The sequence below is a fragment of the Suricata suricatta genome, chromosome 2 (genome assembly GCF_006229205.1).
Source record: "Suricata suricatta isolate VVHF042 chromosome 2, meerkat_22Aug2017_6uvM2_HiC, whole genome shotgun sequence".
In the NCBI taxonomy this organism is placed as follows: Eukaryota; Metazoa; Chordata; class Mammalia; order Carnivora; family Herpestidae; genus Suricata; species Suricata suricatta.
The window spans coordinates 13,849,754-13,873,829 of NC_043701.1; the positions used below are offsets into that span (position 1 = coordinate 13,849,754).

At 44.8% G+C, this 24,076-nt stretch overlaps 1 protein-coding gene across 2 annotated transcripts in view; it reads right to left on the reverse strand.

The window, feature by feature from the left end:
• TBXAS1 (thromboxane A synthase 1) overlaps nucleotides 1-24,076 on the reverse strand; it is a 150,991-nt gene that overhangs the window by 79,764 nt on the left and 47,151 nt on the right. For both annotated transcript variants that reach the window (XM_029922693.1, XM_029922701.1), the window contains one exon: nucleotides 911-1,007. In XM_029922693.1, the coding sequence (XP_029778553.1) occupies nucleotides 911-1,007 (97 nt within the window). The remainder of the gene's footprint in view (nucleotides 1-910; nucleotides 1,008-24,076) is intronic.

Genomic DNA, 24,076 nt, shown 5'->3' on the forward strand with positions numbered 1-24,076 from the left:
TAGATCTGTCTCTTTATAATCAGCGTCTACACAGTGCCTGGCATATGGTGGGCGTGCAGAAGTTTGCCAAATAACCAACAGTAAATGCAGTACCTACTATTCCTGTAAGAATGGAAGTTGAGTTTAATTTGCCGCCTCCTCCAGAAAAAGATCGTGAGCCTCTGAATTCTCACAAGCAAGTATTTATCAATTCACTTGAGAATCTTTCTAAGAATCAATGTAAAGTTTCTTGGTCTTTTCTACCGGAACTCCTATCTCCCCATCTTTGGAAGATAAGGACAACGCTGACCTCTGCCACCCTCCGTCACTTCTTTCATTCTCTGGGAGTTTTCGACAAAGATCAGAAGTAGGATATGTACTTTCTAAAAAAGATGGAATGTGCACGTTCTTTAGTGGATTGGGTTGAACTGACACCAGGAGCCCTCTTTACAGGGCTTCTCCTGCTTCAAGGGGACAAATTTCCCTTGTAATGTTGCTTGTCTTCCCTTTCCAGTCTTAAGACTTTTATATGGTCTGGGAAAGATGTAAGCACAAGAGGCTTGAAATTTTGCTTTGCCTCTGATATTTATTAACCTTACTCTGTCTTCCTCAGTCACTTGACCTGTGCCCTCTGGATTCCTCTAGCTCTGAGCAAAGCTTTAAAAAACCCTTCTGGTTTTAGCATTTTTATTAGCCAGAACTTCTCTTGAGCTGTAGCTTTCTGGAAGCATTTTTTAAATGCAAATACCATTCTTTTGTACCAGTCCTGTATGTCTCTTTTGAAAACCGGAATTCATTGGAGAGCTGTTTTGAGTCAAACTGATCTAAGCACGATAAGAGGCCCAATCACGTCGCTGTTAGATGTGATGCATAGTCTTTGAATCCTAGAATGATTCTCCATTCATCCATATGCAGAAAGAAAACCACATACCATTCTGTTGGTAAAGTTATGGAAGTTCTCAACCAACACTTGCTCGATCATGTCTGGCTCTGAGATAACAATAAACATCCGACGACCAAGATAGTACCTAGGAAGTAAAAAAATTACTTTAAAATGTGTTGTATTAACTTACCCATTTCTCCTTTCCCAGAAGGGTTCACAGTGCCTTAGAATGGAAGATAAAAGACAAAAAGGAAGTAAAAACTTGGAGAAGATAAGGAAATACATGTGCTGATTATGAGGAATAGTGTAGCTGTGATGATCTAACATCTCATTTCATTCCACAAATGTTCCTGGAACCCCACCATGCTCCAGTCCTTGGAGACTGTGACATAAATAAGACAGAGTCCTTGCCCCTGAGAAGCTCATAGCCTGATAGAAAATACAGGTCTGTAAAAGGAAACAAAACATTAAGGCATTTATAAGATCCAGTAGGAAGTAAAAATGGCAGAGGTCAGTGTTGTCCATGTTGCCCCCAAATGGGGAGACAGACATTCGTGCAAAAGAAGGCCAAAACTTTTATATACTGATCCTTGGAAAACATCTAAAGGTAATTAATAAATGCTGTGGAAATTGAGAGACAATTAAACCTGCTGGTGAAGGGCCGAACATCTGGTTGCCACACCTGTACATGAAGGAGTTCAACAGGTACTCCTGACGTTAATGAAGAAACGGAGGAAAGGGTCAGCCAGTCAGCTGGTGGTAGTGAACTCTAAGGGGAAGCAGCACTTGAGTACATGTCTGGTTATATTAATTAAAGTCCTAGGGGCCCAACAGCAGCTAAGACCCAATCCTAGCTTTCAAGGGTCACACAGTCTGGTAGGAGTGAAAGTTAAGTTACCAGCCCACAGTGTGAGCTCTGGCAAGCAGGGGTCACATTGGAGGCACACCCACCTTGGTGCTTGGAAGAGAATAAAGGCTTCCCAGTGGTAGTGCTTCTTAAACTGAGTTCCAAAGAGAAGCAGGAATTAGTTCTGGAAAGTGGGTGGCAAAGGGGGTGAAGGCGTACCAGGCAGAGGAAGCTGCTTGTGCAACTGTCCAGGGACAAGTCTGCTTCGGGAAACTGTGAGTGCTTGGCTACCAGCTGTATGAAGTGAACCAGAGTAATGATGGTAAATGAGTCCACTGCATAATGCCATGTGTTTAGTCTGTGAAATTATACTTTCAGGATGTACTTTGATCACTGTCATATACAGCTCAGAGCAGTGAGGGATAGATTTTAAAGGGTAAAGTCATGAGGTATGAAAGCAGCAAAATTTACTCTGAATTCTTAGTTACTAAGAACTTTTCATAAGCTAAAAATGGCTTTTTTTTTTAACTCTTCCTTTTCTCCCTAAGAGAAAAATGAAAAAAAAAGTTTTGGCATATATTAGGGACTTAGAAAATATTCATGTAAATGATCATATTTTCCAAAATTGTTGGGAAAATCTTGGAGACGTAGGAACTCAACAGATGTGGCAGGAGGAAAGAAATGATACTAACTAGGTTTTATTGCATTTTTTCCCCAAATTTTTTAATGTTTAGTTTTGAGAGAGAGAGACAGAGTGCAAGTGGAGGAGGGGTAGAGAGAGAGGGAGACACAGAATCCAAAGCAGTCTCCAGGCTCCAAGCTGTCAGCACAGAGCCTGAATTGGGGCCTGAACCCACCAACTGTGAGATCATGACCTAGGCAAAGTTGGATGCTTAACTGACTGAGCCACCCAGGTGCTCCTAGATTTTATTGTTTTTAACTAAGAAGACCCAAATTGACTCAATATGACTGTAAACAAATCCTTTCATAAAATTCATGGGGAATGTCATGGGCTGCAGACATTCTCCTAAGAAACATGGGCATTCATGTCATTTTGTTTATTATTTGAGGGGTTCTTGGACTCCTGAAACCCACTCAAGAGCAACACTTATCACATATAACATGCTGAGAAGTCACCTGGGTTTGAAGAAATAACTGCTGAGAATTTCTCCCTTTTGCCAAAAGACATAAACTTCTAGATTCAAGAAGCTGAGTGAACCCCCTATAGGGGGAACCCAAAGAAATCCATGCCAAGACATATCATGATTAAACTCCCAAAAACTAAGAACAGAAAAAAAATCTTGAAAGCAGCTAGGGAGAAGGAATGGATTATTTATAGGGAACACTAATTCAAAGGACAGCAGATTTCTCATCAGAAACCATGGAGGCCAGAAGGAAGTGGCATATTTCTCAAAAGCTGAAAGAAGATAGCTGTCAATCACAAGTCCTATACCCAGAGAAAACAGACTTCAGGAGAGAAGAATTGTCAGATGAGGGAACACTAAGAGAACCTGTCACTAGCAGATCTACCCTTAAATAATGGCCAAAGAAAATTCTCCAAACAGAAGGGAAATAATAACAGAAAATAGCTTGAAACTTCAGAAAGGAAAGAATATCCTAGAATGCCTAAAAAATAATAGACTAGCCTTCTCATGAGTTTTTTAAATCATACTTGATGATTGAAGCAAAAATGGTGACACCATCTGATGTGGGGTATACTTAGAGATTGTGCCTAAGGGGGCACCTGGATGGCTCAGTTAAGCATCCAACTCTTGATTTCAGCTCAGGTCATGATCTCACAGTTCATGAGATCGAGACCCACATCAGGCTCTGGACTGACAGTGTGGATCCTGCTTGGGATCCTCTCTCTCCTTCTTTCTCTCTGCCCCTCCCTGTCTCCTGTGTGTGTTCTCGTTCTCTCTCTCTCTCTCCCTCCCTCCCTCCCTCTCTCTCTCTCTCTCTCTCTCTCTCTCTCTCTCTCAATAAATAAATAAATAAATAAATAAACAAACTAAAAAAAAAGTGATAGTACTTGGGATAATTACGGTTAAGAAGGAGGGTAGGACGCCTGGGTGGCTCAGTAAGTTAAGGATCCGACTTTGGTTCAGGACATGATCTTGCAGTTCATGAGTTTGAGCCCCTTGTTGGGCTCTGAGCTGTTAGCACAGAGCACAGAGCCTGCTTCAGATTAATTTCTCTCTGCCCTTCCCCTGCTCACATTCTGTCTCTACCTCTCTCTCAAAGATAAATAAAGATTAAGAAAAAAATTTTTAAGTAAGAAAGGTAAGGGGACCAAAATGGAAGTAAAGTTTCTTCATATCACTCGAAGTGGTAAAGCATCTATACCAGTAGACTGTGATAAATTACATGTGTATATTTATGCAACCACTAAGAAAAATATACAAAGTGATATAAAAAAATTTTTTTAGTGTCATAGAGGAGTTGTAGAAAATGTTCAAGTAACCTTCAATAAGGAAAGACAAATGAAACTAGAAATAGAAGAATAAAAAAAACCCACATTACTCTAAATATAATAATTAGATTACAAACTGGAATTTGTGGTTGTAGCTAAAGTAATTTTGAGACAGAAATTAATAGCATTAAATGCTATCTTAGAAAAGAAGAAAAATCTTTTTTTCTTTTTTTGAGAACAGTCAGGGGAGAGGGGCAGAGGGAGAGAGAGAGAGAGAGAGAGGGAAGGAATCTTAAGCAGGCTCCATGCTGAGCATGGAGCCCAATGTGGGGCTCGATCCCAGGACCCTGGGATGCTTAACCAACTGAGACACTTAAACACCCCAAAAAAGAAGAAAAAAATCTTAAATGAATAATCTAAGTTCCTACCTCAAGCACCTTTTAGAAAAAGAAGAGCAAAAAGCCCTAAATCAAAAAGAAGGAAGGAAATAATAAAAGAGCGGAAATGAATGAAATTAAAAACAAAAACAACAAAAAAAATTAATGAAACAAAAAATTGGCTCTTGGGAAAAAATCAGTAAAATCAATAAACATCTAGCAAGATTGACAAAGATAAAAAGAGACAAGATACAAATCACTAATATCAGGAATAAATGGGATATCACTACAGATTCTGCAGCCACTAAAATAATAAGGGACGATATAACAGCTTTACACTAATAAGGCTGACAACTTAGAAGAAATAAACCAATTCCTTGAGAACCAGAAAGTACTGAGAGTTATTTAAAATTGAAAAAACAATGTGAATAATCCTATAACTATAAAATAAGTTGGATCCATAATTTTAAATTTCTTGGAAAGGCAGCTCAGCTCAGATGGTTTCAATGGAGCATTCTGTATTTTTTTTAGCTTTTTTTTTAATAATAGTTTATTGTCAAATTGGTTTTCATATAACACCCAGTGCTTCTCCCCACACTTTTAAGGAAAAATTAATAATTTTACACACTCTCTCCTAGAAAATAGAGGAAGGAACAATTCCCAACTCAATTTATGAAATAAGTATTACTGTGATACCAAAGCCAGGAAAAGACAGTATAGAAAAAGAAAACAGTAGATCAGTATTTCTCATGAATTTGGATACAAAAATCTTCAACGAAATATCAGCAAGTTGAAACTTGCAATGTATGGAAATTATAAGCCACAACGAAGTGGTATTTATTCTAGGTATACGTGGCTGTTTCAATATTTTTAAAAAATCAGTATGATCCATAAATAAACTGCATAAAAAATAAAAATTATGTGGTCATTTGGTTGATGTAGAAAGAGCATTTGACAAAATCTACTCATTCATAATAAAAATTCTCATGAATAGAGAAATGTTTCCTTAACTTAAAAAAAGAGTATCTACAAGAAATATAGTTATAGATATAGATATAGATAGATTTGGATATAGATATAAAAACAGCTAACATCACACTTAGTGGTGAAGACAGACTACTTTTTTCCTAATATTAGGAACAAGGCAAGAATAACCATTCCTACTACTGTTATTCAACACAGTACTAGAACTTCCAGTAAGTGCAAAAAGGCAAGAAAAAGAAATAAAAAGCATATAGATTGGAAAGGAATAAACAAAACTTTCCCTATTCTCAGATAATGTCATTGTCCAAATGGAAAATCCTAAGGAATAATAATAATTTTTAAAAATCCTGAACTAATAAGTGAGTTCAGCAAAGTTGAGAATTCAAGATCAACAGATACACAAAATCAATAGTTTTTCTGTATACCAATAATGAACATGTTGAAACCAAAGTTAAAGCACAATGCCATTTATAATGTAGAGGAAATAAATCAAAGAAGACCTAAATAGATAGAAATGTCATGTTCATGGACCTGAAGACTCCACACTGTAAAGATGTCAGTTCTCTCTAAACTGATCCATAGTCTCAATGCAATTCCTATCAAAAGCACAGCAAACATTTTTGTAGGCATAGACAGCCTTATTCTAAAATTTATATGGAAAGCAAAGGACTTAGAATAACTAAATCCATTTTGAAAAAAACAGAGTGAAAGGGAAGGAATCATTATGCCAGATTCTAAGGCTTGGCTACCGTAGTCAAGAATGTGTAGTAGTGGCAGAAAATAGGTAAATGGAGCAGAATAGAGAGCCCAGAAATAGACCTACCCAAATATTCTCAACTGATGTTTGACAAAGACACAAAAACACTTCAATGGAGAAAAGATGGCCTTTTAACAAGTGGTACTAGAGCCATTGATTATGTTTTGGCAAAAAAAATGAACCTCACACTTTCTACAAAAATTAACTCACAGCGGATTACAGAGTTAAATGTAAAACATAAATCTTCTAGAAAAAAACTGGGATCCTAGGACTAGACAAAGAATACTTAGACTTGACACCGAAAGTATAATCCATAAAAGACAAAAAATTGATCAATTGAACTTCAAAATAAAAGTTTTTGCTCTTTGAAAACCCCGTCAAGCTGAAAAAACAGTCAAAAGACTAGAAGAAAATATTTGCAAACCATATCTCTGACAAAGGACTTGCATCTAGAATATATGAAGAACTCCTAAAACTCAATAGTTAAAACACAAACAAACGAATAAAAAGGTGAAAAGACAGGAACAAATATTTCACCAAAGATATACAGATGCCAAGGAAGCATATGAAAACATGCTCAACCTCATTGTCCATGAGGGAAACGCAAATTAAAACCACAATGAGATATCGATACACATCTACCAGAATGGCTAAAATAAAAAATAATAGTAACATCAAATGTTGATGAGCATGTGGAGAAACCAGATCATTCATGCATTACATCTGAATGTAAAATGGTACAGTCATTTTGGAAAATAGTTTGGAAGTTTCTTTCTTTCTTTTTTTTTTTTAAAGTGGGCTTCACACCCAGCGTGGAACTCAACACAGAGCTTGAACTCATGACCCTAAGATCAAGACCTGAGCTGAGATCAAGAGTCAGACACTTAACTGACTGAGCCACCCAGGAGTCCCAGTTTGAGAGTTTCCTATAAAACTAAGGAAAACTTGCCATATGACCCAGCAAGAGCACTCCTGGGCATTTATCCCACAGGTAAACGAAAATTTATGTTCACACTAAAACATATTCATGGCAGCTTTTTTGGTAATATAAAATGATAAAAAATGAAAACAACACAAATGATCTTCAAAAGATGGACTGAACAAACGGTGATACATCCATATAGTGGAATATTATGCGACAATTTAAAAACCCCTCAAACTATTGATACATGCAGTGATTTGGCTGGATCACAAGGGAATTACGTGAGTGAGAAAAGCCAGTCTAGAGAAGTGACACGTGATTCTGTTGTATAACATGTTTGAGATAACAAAATTGTAGAGAAGGAGAAGAAATTAGTAGTTTCCAGAGATTAGGGTTGTGAGTGGTGATGGGTTGGGGTAGCTCTGAAGGTGGGGGCGGGCACTGGAGAGCCTTCTGGGCATGGGACAGTTCTGTATCTTGGCTGGGGTGGTACTTACATATGTGATAAAATTACACAGAACTACACACACACACACGTGTGCTCAACCCTGATAAAATCTGAATAAGCGCTGTGGGTTGTACCAAAGTCAGTTTCCTAGTTTGCTAATGGACTATGGTTATGTAAGAAGTTACCACATGGGGAGACTGGTAAAGGGTACCCAGGATCTCTGTATACAGGGTTTTTTTTTTTTTTTGCAACTCTTTGTGAATCTATAATTATCTCAAAAAAAAAAAGTCTTAAGTCACCTGGGCGCTTAATGACTATACAGTCACAACTCTGATCCTCGCCAGGACAGATCTGCTAGGCCTGGGTGGGACCAAGAATCTGCATTAAAAAATTTTTTTTATGTTTATCTTATTTTTGAGGGGGGTGGGGAATGTATGATCAAAGCATAAGTGGAGGAAGGATGGAGGAGAGGGAAACACAGAATCTGAAGCAGGCTCTAGGCTTAGCTGTCAGCACCGAGCCCAGTGCAGAGCTTGAACCCACAAACCATGAATCATGACCTGAGCTGAAATCAGATGCTTAACTGAGCCACCCAGGCACCCCAAGAGTCTGCATTTTAATAGGCTCTCCAGGTTCTGGTACCACAAGACAACTTCCACACTCTGAGAAATGCTGTCTGAAGGGAGTAATTTTCAGCCTCAATGGCTGGTCAAAACTGTCTGAACTCTCAGAAAATAAGGCCTGGCTGCACCCAGACTTACCTGACCGGAATCTCTGGGGTGGAACCCAGGCCCCTTTAATCTTAACAAGCTACCCAGGGAATCCTGATGTGACCGACAATAACCAGGTTGGCTACCCACAAACCCTAAGTTCAAAACCCTGTTCTATATTTAACCAGAGTTCACATTCATTTCCTTATATTCTTAGGTCTAAAACACATGCATTTACCCTGAGGTGCTCACATATTTGGGTGATACGTTTGTGTCGATTTAGTTATTGCTGAAATAATTTTACATGTAATCTGGATTTTTCAAAAAAAATAGTAATACTTCTACATTCAGATGGAAGTTGTCCTTCCAAGCAGGCACCTTGGGAGTCTTTGTGCTTTTTTCTAGTAATATTGCTAATGCTAAAAACAATTTTGTCACAATTCCTTTAGAATTGCTTCAGAGCTGGTTTATGAACCTCGTGAGAAAACTGGCCCCATTTTACATGTAAATTGTGTAATCTTGTGAATTTATATTTATACAAACACTCATCTATAGTTTGAGGAACTCCTGGAAAGATTTTGAACAGAGAAACACGTAGTGATTGTTTTTCAGGCTTTCCTGTCAGGTGTCTGGGAAGGTTCTGGTGGTCCGGCCTGCCCCGCCCTCCACTGGGAAGCGCCTTCCCCCATTCCACGCAGTCCTGGAGGAGGTGTCAATTATAGCACCTTGCCATCCACCCACCCAGTCCATCCCCAGCATCTGGTCATGGACATGGACTTCCCGCCCAGGTCTGCCAATCACAATATCTCATCTCTTTGGCAACAGTGACTGGTCCTGGGATGGACACATGACCCAGTGAGGGCCAGTCCGAATCCTTCATTGGATGTATATATGGAGGCTGCAGGGGGACACTTGGTCTTCCTCCTGGAGCTGCTGAACTGGGAAGTGAATACAGCGCTGTTGGTGGCCATCTTTCTACCACATGGTGGAAACTGCCTGCAGAGGGAGCTAACAGGGATGAGCAGAGATTTAAGACAAACAGGGTGTGAGGGAGTGCAAAGTGCAGTTCAGGGCTCCGCCTGCTGTGGCCTTCCTTGGATCCTCCAAGCTTAGGTTAGCTTTTGTGCTTAAGTTCATTTGAGCTGGGTTTCCATCACTTGCAATCCAGAAGTCCTAACTAATATGGCACCCCCGTTCCTTCTCAACTTTGTGAATACCTGATGCCATCCTGCCTCTCAAAATGCACTTCCCCAGGAGGGTCTGGTCTCAGTTTTATCCTGGTGTGAAGGTATGGGGGGGCGCCTTAGTGCTTCCTGAGGTGGGGTGACATACTGCATAGTAACAGGCATGGGAGCCCGGAGGGTTAGATCTGGGATCGTCCAGCGCTGCAACTCAGACAAACACTGCAGGCCATCTCTGCCAACACCCTGTCCCTCAGTGTCCTCGCCTCTGAGATAATGGAAGTAAGACAAGACAATCTCTGTAGTCTGGTGGCCTCATCCTCTAATTCCCATGGATTGGCAAAGAAATTCCATCATGGTCTTTGAATTGTAAGTCTACTCTATATAGGGTGAGAAGGAACGTCCTATGTCAGAGAAATCAGTTAGTGGTATTTAAATGGGTTGCGGACCCTCCACAGAACCCTCAAGCTAACCACAGCTGTTAGCCTTTATTGAGTGCTTACTACCTGCCAGGGCTTGTTCTAAGTGCCTTGCTGTATTATCTCATTTAAATTTTTTAAAATGGTTTTTTAAATTTATTTTTGAGAGACAGAGAGGGACAGCATGAGAAGGGGAGGGTCAGAGAGAGGGAGATACAGAATCTGAAGCAGGCTTCAGGCTCCAGGCTCTGCGCTAGCTGTCAGCACAGAGCCTGACGCGGGACTTGAACCCATGAACCGTGAGATCATAATCTGAGCTGAAGCTGGACGCTCAACCAACTGAGCCACCCAGGTGCCCCTGTATTATCTCATTAATCCTCATAGAAAATGGATGGGGTAGTTACTATGGCCACTTTTCAGAATAGGAAACTGAGACCTAGAGAAGTCACCCAAGGGGAGGACTTGACCCGAGCCCCACAGCTGCGGAAGCCAGAGCCCCTCACCGCTGCCCATGCTGCCACCTGTTCCAACGGACACCCTTCTCCCAGGCCGCCCTGGTGTGGTGTGGAGCGGCCCCAGGGCTGATCAGATGTGCGAGAGGAAGCAGCCAGAAGCCAGCTGTGCGGGCGCAGTCTTGTAAAGGAGGAAACTCAGAGCGGCTTCTTGCTTCGTGGACCAGAACCCCTTCCCTTCCCCAGCCCAGTTACCAAGGTAAGTTCTTGCTTCCCTGTTGGCAAAAGTTCTTAGCCAATTATATTCATTTATATGTATTTACACACATAAGAATTTGCTTATTGAACTCTAAAGCACCTGCTGGCAAGAGACTATTTAGGCAGATCAGTGAAGTATTGTGCAAACCAGAAGACCCACGTGTCTGACTTGTTTAATTAGCAGATTTCTGTGTTCTTCTTTTTTAACTGACCATAGTAACTAGCCCCTAGCATTTCAATCGAAATTGCTGACAATTGTCTTCTGGGACCTGAGGCGGGGTAGACTGCTGGTATGAGCCCGGGGGCTGCCTGGCCTGCTTCCAGAAGGCCTGCCCCTGTAAAGGATGACCCAGCTATCGGGGCTGGTCACCAGTGGCAGTTACAGGGACCAGCAGGAGAGGATGGCCATGGTACGCAGCTGAACGGACGAGCACACTGTCAAATAGCGCATACGGTTGTGTAAATAAACAACAGTCTATCTGACGAGTCATTCAATAGGCATTTATTGAGCACATACTCTGTGTCAGGCGCTATGTGAGGGCATGGTAATAATGCCCCTGGGAGAGGTCTAGAGGAAGATATCTTAGCTAACAGCGCATGTATCTGGAGCAGGAAATTATGGGGGACTTGTACTTGACATTGTGTATCTCTTTAACATCCCGGTATTTTATGATGAGTGCCTGTGACTTTTATATTAAGAAAAAGATGGGAAAAAAGGGGGGGTTTCTCACTGGATTGGCCCCGCTGCATCTTTTAAGAGTCAGGCTGGGGGTCGGCAGTGGTGCAGCTGCTGGCTTGGGTTCAAAGCCCTGCCCTGTGATTTCACAGCTGTGTCACCTCGAGCAAACCACAACTTTCCTGAGCCAGTTTCTTCAGTGAAAGAGGCTGTTACGAGGGTCAGATGAGAAATGAGAGGATGCTTTGCCCACATTTTACCATATTTTAGGTAAACGCCAGTCACAACCTCTCCATCAGAAGCGCGGGGCCCCTGTGGGTCCCAGAGGGCATGCTGCACCCGGCTAGAGGCACTTTGTAGAGGACGAAGAGGCTGCGTGGGGGCTGCCCCCAGGAGATCAGGTGACATACTGGCCCCCCTCCCCAAAAAGTCTGTAGAAGGAACCTGAATGCTCATCCAGAGACCCTGGTTTCCAGGTAGAGACTGAAGAATGGATGAGGGCCTGCAGCTCCTCTGGCAGCTGCCACACTGTAAGCCTCTGATAACTCCTTGCCTTGGCGACAGCGTGATCTCCCAGCAGGGTGAGGATGCTAAAGGGTAGCTGCTGTCCCGGCCTGAGGTCTGACCTCTGGCCTGGAAGTGGAGGGAGCTCAGTGCAGAGAAGGGCGCGTACTGCAGGAGCGCATGGCTGTGAGAGTCTCAGACCCTCAACTTCCAGAAAGTTCTGGGAAAGGCTAAGTAGAGATCCAGTGCCAGGAGTACTAGGGCATTTGGCTTTCACAGGGGCTCCCCTGGGCAGGGCAGCTGGCACAGTGCTGGGCAGAATAGCCCCAGGAGTCATGGGGTTCTGTCCCTGCTCAGCTCACTGGAGCATCTTGCTATCCAATTTGTCATGAGAGCCGAGGAGGCCCAAGTTAGCAGATGCAGAGCAGACTCAAGCTGCCAGGGGCGCTTTTCTAGAGGAGCAGTGACAGAGTCACAGACTCGTGGAGTCTGGAGTCACTGGGAGCAAGGAGTGTGTCACCTGCGCTGGCAAGCCTCGGGGTGCTCACACTTTGTTTGGGGCTGACCCTGACCTCAGAGCTCCCACAGAGCCTATGGACTGAACTGGCCCTTTGTCAGCCCTGCCCCTCTCAGTGGGGCCTGGGGCCTGCTCGGCTCCTCCCCCCTGACCTCTTGCTACTGGTAGAGTCTCTGGTCTCTCATTTCCTGGCTGGACTTTGGATCCTCCATTCAGAGACTTATGTCTCCATCATTCTGGCTTATCTTCCTCACCTGCTGCTCATCTATACCTGGCTCCCCAACTCGGTTATCCGCCTAGGACTTTGTAAACCACAAATCCAATTGTACCACTTCTTTACCGAAAATCCTTCAATGGGTGGTCATTGCCAAGGGCTTTGGGAGTCTTTGGCTCTCACAACCTGGCCCCTACCCGGTTCTTCAGCCTTGTCCCTCCATATTCCCCATTAGCCCAACATGCACGACTGATGAGCCCCCTGATTCACTGAAACCCTCCATCATCTCTTACTTCCACACCTTTGCACATGCTGTTCCCCCAGTTTCCTGGAACAGCGCTCCTTCTCAGTTACCTGCCCGGTGAACTGCTAGTGCTTCTCCACTATTGTAGGTAGATGTTTTCTTGGCTGTCTTTCCCCTTGATTGTGAGTGCTTTAAACAAGGGAATTTTACCTTGTTTCTCTTTGGTGTGTAGCACTGACCACAGTTTTGGGCAAGCTGTAGGAGCTCTGTAATGCTAATGGAGCATGTGTATTCTAGTCCCAACCTCTAATGCTGCTACGTTGAGGTGCCTTCTTTCTTACTAGGACCACTGCCGTAGCCACCAGTTGGCTCCGCTTCCAAACCAGCTCCCCACTCAAGGCCAAAACTACCTTTGAAAACAGAAGCTGACTGTGTTGTCCCACACCTGATAAACTTCTGTCTCTCCATTCTTTGAAGTAACAAGTCCAAGCTTCTGGGCCTGTCATGAGGTCTCCCTGCAGGAGCCCGTAACCTCTCTTCCTGCCCTATCCCCCTTCCACCAAGGTTCTCAAACTTTCTCAATTCACGGCACCCCTAGTGACTCAGTAGCAGTAGCTTTTCATAGCCCCCAAGGCCAAAGGAAGTACCCTAGAGGCTCATTTTTAAGCAAATTAAGTCCCAACAACTCAATGATTATTTGTGTTTTAACGACTTAGTGGACTTTAGAAAAAGGAATACACCACATAAATTGAAGGTGCTTCTCACAGTGACCAACAGATGTCACTGTGTTCCCCATGAATATTTGAAATATCCCAGGAAGCCCCTGTAATTCACGGTGGCACCCTGGGTTGCCTTAGCACATAGTTTGGGAACCACAGCCATATACGGTTGCTATGAAAAAGGTTATTTGTGGTTCCCCGAATTTGCAGTTTATCTGCAGTCCCCATCTTCTGCACCCAATTTTCCCTCTGTTTATTTGTTGATGGGCTCCTTACTTTGAATTCTTTGAGGACAAAGCCTTACTCTTATTTTTTCCTTGCATCCCTGAGAAGCTAGCAGGAGGGCACCTACATATCATAATAAATGGAGGGATGATTCTGAATCTGCCTTTCTAGTTCTCAGAAATCACTTGGTATCCTGCTGACTTTTCTAATTCCTTATCCAGGCTGATCTGAAGCCAGACTTGAAACTTCAGAACTTGTTTCTCTTTCACCTTTATCCTGCATTCCAAAATTACAAAACCTGTGGCCCACCTTTCCTCTTTCTCTCCCACCACTATGGAGGAGGCATCCACCTGCAGGGCCGCTCTGCTGGCTCCCTCCCCTGCTTGTCTGCCTTCGTGGCCGGCGCTGGTGATCTCGGTTCTGGCCAGGCAGAGTCCCCTGGGGGGGAGCTGAGCACGCAGAACCCTTACATCACCCCTGCGCTGCAACCCCACGGCCCTACCAAAGATTTCAGTGGATCAAAGGTTCTGTGATGTGGTGGCACCAGGAAGAGCTGCTCAGATTCCCCCTTTGGGGTAGGACTTGTCCAGCCGCTGAGAACATAGTCAGCAGAGAGCCTCCAGTCTCCTTGTGGGGTCGTGGGTCAACAAGGACCAGGCTGATCCCCCTGTGTCCCCACCTCTAGATGCCAACTTCTCATCCCCACCCCACGGTCTTTGTCTAACTGTTCCTACTGGGGGATACTCTTCCGTCTTCCTCCTCATCTCCCTGCTATCGTCCCTCAAGACCAAGCTCAAATACTACCTGCTCCTGGAAGCCTTCTCTGCCTTCACTGGCCCGTGATTTTATCCAATTCATGGCTTCGGGTTGTCTGTTTAATCATGTATTCAGTCATTTACTACCTGGCATGCTGGTGCAACTTGGGCCTCATCTGTGTTTTTCTTCCAAATCAGATGCCAGATCTCTTCAGGAAACAAGAAATGAGTGATTTTTTTTTTTAAGGGAGGGATGGTCTCCCCAGGGCCGTCACCTCAGTGCTATCTATACTTATAACCAAGACCGAAATATCTGTTGAGTGGACGGTGCCTGGGGTGGAGCCAGCAGTGAGCTTTTCCAGATCGGGGGGAAATGTCCCCTCTGTCTTTGTGCCACTGCAGGACATGGACACAGACCCTGAAAAGGGTGTTGGGCAAGTCATAAAGAGGGGAGATGGGGATGTTCCTCCTCGGATGAGCTGAGAATGGATGGGAGGGAGAGCGCTGCATTTGGAGTTAGGATGTGGTGACTTTGGGCCCTCGAGACCTGGGGGTCACAGTCCCTGCACCTGGTGGATTTCCAGGTAGCAGGTAGAAAAGCAGGTCTCCCCACCCTTCTTTTGGGACCTTCTGTCTACTGCCAGGAATATGCTTTGTCAGTCCTGCTGTGGGTTTCTAGTGGTGCCAGTACCGGATTAGCGAGGATCTGCTGAGTTCCCACAAGCCAGCCTGGAAAAGGCCAGGCAACCACAGTGCCCGCAGAGAAGTCCAGGAGAGATGGCCCTGCCCACGACCCAGCCCGCCTGCGTGTCCTCTCCCACGTCCCTCACCCAGCCCATGCCCTCCACACCCATGGAAAACATGCAAATGTGTGCTCCTGAAGGGTCCAGGTCCACAGCAATGGCATGGTGTGAGCCTTGTGGCAGGGTCCCACCCGGAGACCTCACACTGCCAAAGGACAGCCCCAGGCCTGGCAGCCAGGAGACACGGGTTCAAGCAATGCTCCATTTTTCATGAGTTTCTGCCTCTGGGGCAGGAAGTTAGCCTCTTCCCCTGATCCTCAGCTTCTTCGCCTATAAGATGAAGTGTTCCTTCCAGTCCTGGTGAGTTTTGACTCTGCCAGGCTGCAGGCAAGAGTTCTCCAGAACAGAGCTATGGTGAGAAAAGGCAACTGGACAGCAAGGGGGAAAATGATCCGAAACAAACCTGCAACGATAAACCTCTCTACACTATTGAATATACCCGCCCACTTAATTTATTCAGTTAATAAAACTTATTCCCCAGAGGGGGACAGACAGAGGTAAGCTACAAACCAATCTGCCTGTGTGAGCATGGGTATAGACGTCTAGCTCATAACAATAAAAAAAAAAAAGAGTAATTAAGAGATGTATTGAAGTGTATAGAAATCCTGAAGGACATTGAGGAGTCCAATTCAAGTTACTGTCCTTGGTGCAAATTTAATTCAATAGGGAATAGATAAATAAAAATCCAGAAAAAACAAATTCAGAACAGATGTTAGGCAAGCAATTTTTTTCACAGTAAGAATCATAAACGTGAAGAGCAGCCTATAAGGCAAAGTTGTTGATGCAAACAGCATCAAGCTACTAAATAAATAGTTAGATAGCACCTCAGGGACAAAGAAACATTAAAATAGTCATTTGGCTGTCCCTGAATATTTGCGCCCACACAGTTATGCCCAGGCATGTAGATTCCTGGGCACTGGAGGGGCTCTGTGTGTGTGTGTGTGTGTGTGTGTGTGTGTGTCCTGTTGCAGAGAGTACGTGCAGGGCATATTATTTGTGTGAGGCTCTAGCAAAATCTCCTCTCCCTGAATGACACATGGACTTAGAATATGAATAGCGGAGCTTAACAAAAGCTGGAGTCAGTTCTTGAAAGACAATGAGGTTGGGGAGGAGCCCCAGAAACAGGGAGGGGCATGCGGTCCTGGGCTAGGTGTCAGAGCAGGTGTGTGGCTCTGAAGAAAGGAAAATTCAATGGCAGAAGGATTTCAGACACTGCTGGGGTGAAACAGGGGCAGGAAAGGAAAATTAAAGCTCAGATCATAGTGTTCTAGAGAAAGAAGCTCCAGAATGACAGTTCTGGCCCACCTCTCCATGTCATAGCTAGGAAAATAAATGTCCCAAGAGGTAAGGTGACAGGTGGGCACCACCTGGACACTTGCCATGGCCAGGAGGAGCAGAGGGGACAGGGATTCCTTGGGAGATGGGAAAAGCCAGAGATACTCCTGCCCCACTTTCCTGAGGACCGGCAGCAGAAAGGTGTGAAGCTCGCCTTACACCTGGCTAGGGACATGCGGCTCCCTGAAGTTGGCATTATCCCAGGGCACCTGCTCTTGTGAGAAGACCTTTCAAAGACTGAGCTGAGGAGTGGAGGAATCAACCTCAGTCCCTGGGCCAGATTCACTGATAGTTCCTTTGATTCTCATGTCAGACCCGTGAGGTAGTAAGCACTCAAGTATTTTTTAAGGGTTGAGGGCGATGCTTAGGTCCCTTGTTCTAGTCTCATGGCTGGGAACAGCAGAGCCACGACCAGAAAGAACCTATATCTGGCTCCCAATCCAGTGTTCTTTCTGGAACCCTGGGCAGACCCCTGAGGGTTAGGCTAGGGGAAGGTTGGCCCCTCGAGAGGGAACATGGGTTAGTGTCTGCCTAAGGTCCTGATGAATGACCTAAGTGAGGGGAGCCCCACTAGACCCCTCCGCCCAAAACCTTGATTTTAATGAGAGACTCTCCCCAGTTCCTTACATTATGTCCCAAGGAAATAATACTAATCACCAAATCAGCAAAAAAGCAAGACCTTCCTGTTGAGGTTTTGTCCTGAAAGGCATGCACGCAGAGGTGATTTCTCTGATCATTCAACAAATGTGTCCTGAGCACCTTTGATGCATCAGGCACTGTTGTGGGCTCCGGGAATAGCCCAGCAGGGAAGAGACCGACTTTGTGTCTTCACAGAGCTTGCGTGCTGGCAGGAGAACAGAGCAATAAACAAACAATGACGTGGCCTTTTGTTAGGGCCAACGTCCGAAAGCAGGAGTGTTGGGAGCATGAGAGCGTCCAAAGAACGACAGTGGAACAGAACAGGCTTTGGATTAATAAGGAGAACCAGGGGCGCCTGGCTCGCTCAGTCGGTAGAACATGCAACTCTTGATCTCAGGGCTGTAAGTTCAAGCCCCACACTGGTGGTGGAGCCTGCTTAAAATGAAACAAAACCAAACCTCCACAGCCCTGCATGCACTCTTGCGAACCACATATTATTCTTGTCATCGAGTCACGTATGTTTCCATATAAACTGAGGACAATGCAGTCAGCCCAGCCAGACCCGCAGGGTTGTTGAGATGGTCACGTGAGATCCTGTATTGAAAGGACAAGATCCATATAGAAGACCAGAAAACAGCTACGGATTAATATTTACTACATAAGTGGCCCCAGGGAACAAAGATCTATGTCTCTTACAATCCTAGAAGCAAGATATATGCTCAGAGAATGCACACACGGGTCCATAAAGCATCCGTAGAGGGAAGCTCACTGCAGCATAGCTTGCCTGAGGCCACTGGGCGCCCCCCTCCAGGAGAGTGGACAGGCAGGATGGGGACGGGGCACACTGAGGGACAGGCAGCGGTTCCAAGCCACAGACTCTACGGGAGCACAGGGATGTGACAGTCTGCAAAAGGTAGTGCTAAGTGAAAAAAAACCAAAGTGTGGAATGAGGGCACCACCATCGGTATAAGCTAAAGAAAATACACGCAAACACACAGTTTGAAAGAACATGTACATGCTAAGGACAATGGAATGGCTGTCTTTTGGGGACAGAAAGGGACTGAGAGAAAGGATATAAAAGGTATAAACATGCAAAACATGCAGCCGTGTATTTCCTGTTCTCCACAGTGTCTCAGAACGAACACACACACACACACACACACACACACACACACACACACACAGAAAGAGAGACAGAGACAGAGAACCTTGAAATGGAGGTAATTAGTAATTACCGGTTGCAACACTGATAATTCACAATGGCGAAGTAAGCCATTCTTATCAATGGCTGTTTTTTATGCGGAATACGTTGGGAATAAAATGTTGCTATTTATTAGATCAGTGTTTTCCCTCAAAGCCTGTTCTCTATATTCTAGTCCCAAGAGATATTCTGGAAAACAAAACAAAACAAAAAAAAGTTCTGTGGCCAAATAAACACTGCATACTAAATTTCTCACTTGGAGAGGTTCCAAGCACATTATTACATGAAAGGTTCCGAGAAGTCCTACAATAAAGAGACCTGTGTTCCTTTGACTAACCTAGTGTTTCTAGCATTTGACCAGGGGGAACGCCCCCTTTTTATTTTCCATGTAACAGTTATTATTGTCCATGGAAATGGTCCAAAGGACACTCTGTGGGAAAGAGCATGTGAGATTGTTACCGATGGGAGACGCAGACACTCCAGATTCCAAGCATATTCTGGGACCCACACCCTACTGTCACCTTCCTAATACGGCTCGGTGATCCTTAAGGTGCTTTGTTCCTAAGCCAGCCGGGACCCCGTGTCTCATCTGTAGCTCTGACCAATTGTTGCAAAGGTGGGATGGTTCCTCTCCGCCATGCTTGCCCTCCTCCAGATGGGGGGAAATAGCCATCTTGTCTCCAGAACTCAGTCAGCTTCAGCGATTAATGTGGACTCGTGTCTCATCCCTTAACATAGAAAAGCTGTTCACTTCTGCTGCTACTGGATGTTTCCCGTATAAAATTCTCCTTCTCCTCAGACCTTACATTTCTGATGACCCAAATCACTGTTACGGCCCACCTGGGCTATTAGAACGATTGTTTGTTTATAAATTCCACCCCCACCCCACCCCCACTCCTTGCCTTGCATCTCTACTCTGTACCTCTACACAACTTCCTTCAAGTAACCCACTTCCTTACCACAGCATAGGTCTGTCTCCTCTCCTGCGCTGTCAAGGTTGTGCTCCCCACCGGAGCCCTAAACACCACATTTGCTTAGCACACTCTCAACTTGCACTCTCCCTTTCTCTATCTCAGCTAAAACCCTGACACTTTCTCCAAAGCTTATACGCCTGGGCTGCTCCTCTCCACCGGCCACCTGCCATCTCTCCTGGATGTGAATGGCTGTGAAGCCAGTCAGCCTCTCTCAGTGAGTGCACACTTGGTGCAGAGACTGTGGGGACAATGGGGGACTTCAGTGTGCCTCCCCTGGCAAGCGGTCACAAAGCCAGAACACAGGCCTCTACCATAGTTAGGCGACTGCGAAAGAAACACAGAGAAGGAAAAGTAATAAGCTACACATTGCAAGGCCATGATCTTGACAAGTTAGTTTGGGTAGAAAGCCCAGATAGTGAGGGGCCAGTGCCAAGGAGAGGAGAAGTGGCCCTGCAAATAAGAAAGTAAAAGTCAACCAGAGTCCCAGACACAAAGGACTAAATTTATATGAGACAAAGTCCACAGTGACCTGGTGGGAACGAGGAAACTTGGAAGGGGCTGAAAGTAGAATTGAAAAGCAAAGGCATAAATTGTAAGGGGTTTGGCAGAGAGCGAGATAAGGGGAGAAGGGAATCCAGGAGAGACTACTGGGAATTTATTAAAACGAACTGAATTTATGGTGCAGTTCAAGTATTTGTTGATAACAGGGCTGGTCTGGTAAAGAATGTGCTCACTGGCTTATAGTCAACAGGAGGTCGGGGCAAGATGGCTGGGGCCATGCATTCCAGTGAGAAATGTGTGGTTCACATTGACCAGTTGGATTCCTGAGCACAAGGAGAACTTTAAATTTCTTCAGGAGTTCATGCTCAAGGCTTGAAGGCAAAAAGTAATGGCCACTTCGCCATGGTCAAAGGGAATAAATAGTAAAGCGCTGTCGTAAGATGTTCTCCAAATGGAAAATGGTGCGGTCGCTAAGGCAGGCAATGCGGCAGTGCCTCAAAAAATGAAAAAGAGAGTAGGATGTGATTCAGCAGTTCTACTTCTGCATACGTCCCCAAAAGGATTGAAAGTGAGGTCTCGAGCTACATTGTACACCCATGTTCATAACTGCACTGTTCACAACAGCCAGAAGGCGGAAGCCACCCCGGTGTCCACTGACAGGTGCGTGGATGGACAAAATGTGGTACGTCCATCCAGGAAAGTATTGTTCAGCCCTAAAAAGGAAGGACATTCTGACACATGCCACAACATGAGTGAACCCTGAGGACATTATGCCAAGTGAAATAAGTCCATCACTAAAGGACAAATATGGTCTTATACGAGGTACTTTGGGCAGTCAAAATCGTAAAGCCGGAAAGTAGAATGGTAGTTGCCAGTGGCTACAGGAAGGAGGAGTGGGGCATTGCTGTTTCATGGGTAGAGAGTTTGTTTTTCAAGATGAAAAGGGTTCTAGAGATGGGTGGTGGGGATGGTGGCACAACAGTGCGAATGTACTTAATGGCACTGAGCTGTACACTTAGAAATGATTAGGATGGTGACTTTTACGTTGTGTTTTAGCACAATGAATAAAGAAAGCTCTCCAGCCAAGTGTCCTTCACGCATATGCCACCCTCAGCACCTGGGTCCGACCAGGAATTGCCCACAGCCATGGGATATGGAGACATGAAGACCCCTCCCATCTAGGCAGATGGAATCTTCATTCTGTGGGTGTCAGTCGTGGGTCTCAGACACTGAAGCCTGGTACTCAGTAACAAGTATGAATGTGGCGGAGAGTAGAGCTCAGGATGCTAAGTGTCCATTCAGGAGACAAAGCATCATGGTGGGCTCCCAGGCTAAGAAGGACAAAGAACTGGGATGGTCCAAGGACCCCACACTCTAACAGAGTCATCTAAGACTTTGGGGAAGCCGTTAAGAATCTTTAGGCTGGGGACTTTTGGAAAAATCCAGTGGCCATGTCAGTCATGAGACACAGCCTGGGGTGTGGCAGTGAATCAGGGAAGCGAACGTGGAGAGGCACCGATGCCCTTCGAGAAGTGGAAGGTCCACTCAACAGTGGCGTCTCTGGTGGTCAATATGCACCAGGCACTGCATTAGCAATGGGGAAGGTGGTAGGCGAAGATTCCGAGAGGACTGGATTGCCTTCCCAGGGTGCTGTTGGGAAGGCAGTAGTCTCGATTGATACCTGCATTCCCACTTCTACAGCCCAAGCTGTTTCCGGCGGTGCTGGTGAGCCTTGTAACACCAAAGACCACACTCACCACCTCCACCTAACATGTGGTAACGGGTCATCCACCAGCCAAAGGCCCAGGGCAAAGGTTATAAGTTCCTCTTTAAACAGAGGCAAAAATAGCGTCAGTGCCTCCTTAGTGGTTAATGTGGGGAGCCCGAAGAACATGCCAGAGAGTCAGGCCTTTGTAAATAGGCCAATACACTGAGAGCCTTACTCAGAGTGAAAACCTTTGTAGAGTAGGTTGCAAAATTCTTGCAGTTTTGGGGTGTGATGGGGGAGAAGCTGTTAGGGGCATGGCCTTGAGGTACAAACAATAATCAAGGAACCTATTTTAGTGATGAAGTTGCTATGGTGTGCCCCAGACACACAGGCATCATAAAACCCGGCAGTCCCTTGCTAGGAATTACTTTGTGCTCACACCTGTGGAAGTGTTACTCAAAGACTGACCAGAAGGAATTGGAATGCATAGTAAATAACCCAAACTCTAAAAGATTTTAAGGGTCCTGTGGAAGAAAAAAGAGCTTGGTCCATTTTAAAGACAAAATTTGATAGTTCAAAATTTAGGAACTTCAAGTGTGTGATGATACATGATTTTTGTTTGAAAGTTTGTAATATGTGTCTAGAGTTAATTCGGTTTAGACATTTAGATGCCTTTGCCTTTTGCCCTACATGAGTAACAAGATTTAAAACTGTTTTTTTTAAATCATTCAAACATTCCAAGAACTTGAAAAAAGTTTCTCTGCTCCCAAAATAATGATAAAGAGGAACTTTAAGCTCTGTGTGAATTGGGAATTAGTTGCTCCTTTGTATTTAGTAATAACTTCTTTAAAATTGTGAAAACAAGGATGGTTTGCCACTCTTCTCTTTGGGCAGAATAGGAATACTATTTACATTCTCAATTAATTAGGGTTGCGAGCCGTAAGAATTGGGTAAGTGTGTGCAATTTTTGAGATTATCTGCAAAAGAGTTCTTGACAGAAGATCTATGTGTAATGCCATGTGCTTTCTGGACCTGCTTCCAGATGGGAGAATGCCTTGGCAAATTCCACAGTGATTCATGACTAGGTTACATAACTCTATTTTGCATTTTGGGTTGAACAACTTGGATTTGTTGCAGGTACAATTCAATTAAATATGGAATTTATTATTTGAAAATATCAGCTGGAAATGCAGCTTTTATGCAATTTCAATCTGAGGTGTTCTATTGTTTGGGGGGCACATTTGTGCAGGGCCATGATCAAGGGGATATAGAAGTTATTGACGCCATATTGGATTGTCATTGACCGAGAATGAACTCCCTTCCACCTTGAACCCACTATTCTGGTAGATTTCGGAAACATACGTCAAGGAATGTGAAACTGAAATTCTAAGGCTGACCTCCTGCCTTGAGACCCTGCACTCTCCCCAGTCAAGTCCTCCTCCCCCACCTGCAGTCCCAGCCTGTCCCCAGGGAGGGGAACAACCCCCAGCAGCCTCAGCCTTGGTCTGTCCCAGCCAGGATGGATTTTTTGTCCCCAATTGCTAACAGGTTTGTGTCTGGTTTCTGCATCCTGGGCCTCACATCATGCTCCCAGTCTTAGGACTGAGTGCCTCTACATGATTTGTCCCCAAGCCTCTCCTCCTGAGGCACTGCCTGCCTCCTACCAGACTCCCAGAACACCCCCTCCTTGGGCCCTACTGTCTACTGACAGGCTTCTTGATTGCTGATTTGCTGGCCTGATTACTATCCAGCAGACATCTTCTCTGTGGGCAATGTTCTCCTGGACTGTCTGCAACGGCCAGTGTTGGCTAGAATGGGGAGCTGCTGATTTCTTACCCTTTAAACACTGTGCTTTGCTCATCAGCTGGAACCTGCCATCAACACCGACAGCCTGGTCAGTTTTCCATACCCAGGCACCCCAGTGAATGAGGTCACTTCCAGTGTCCAGGCCATTCCTTCTGCTGCGCCGTCCGCTAGAAGTAAGCAATGATGGCCATAACTAGCTGAGAGGATTTTTGCATAAATTACTTAGATATTTATCCTCAGTGAAAATCTTCACAGAAGGAGGTTTTAAACTGTCAACCGATATATTCTGTTAAGCTTTTTTAGCTCGAAAGATTCTGTGTTAAGGCTGGGAAGTAATTTTAATACTGCCTGAACTTGTGATTTTAAAGGAGGAAGGTGCTCTTGGCCAGTCAGTGCTGATCCTGGTTCTGCAGCAGGGACAGGAGCCCCGTCTCTGGAGGAGCAATTTCTGCTTATGTTCTACTTCAGCTGCTGATCTGGTCAGAGATTTCCCAGAATCTAAAGCCACCATAAAAACAGGGACTTATAAAAATTTTCAATTGCTGGGATGCCTGGGTGGATTAGTGGGTTAAGCGTTCGACTTCAGCTCAGGTCATGATCTCGTGATTCATGACTTCAAGCCCCA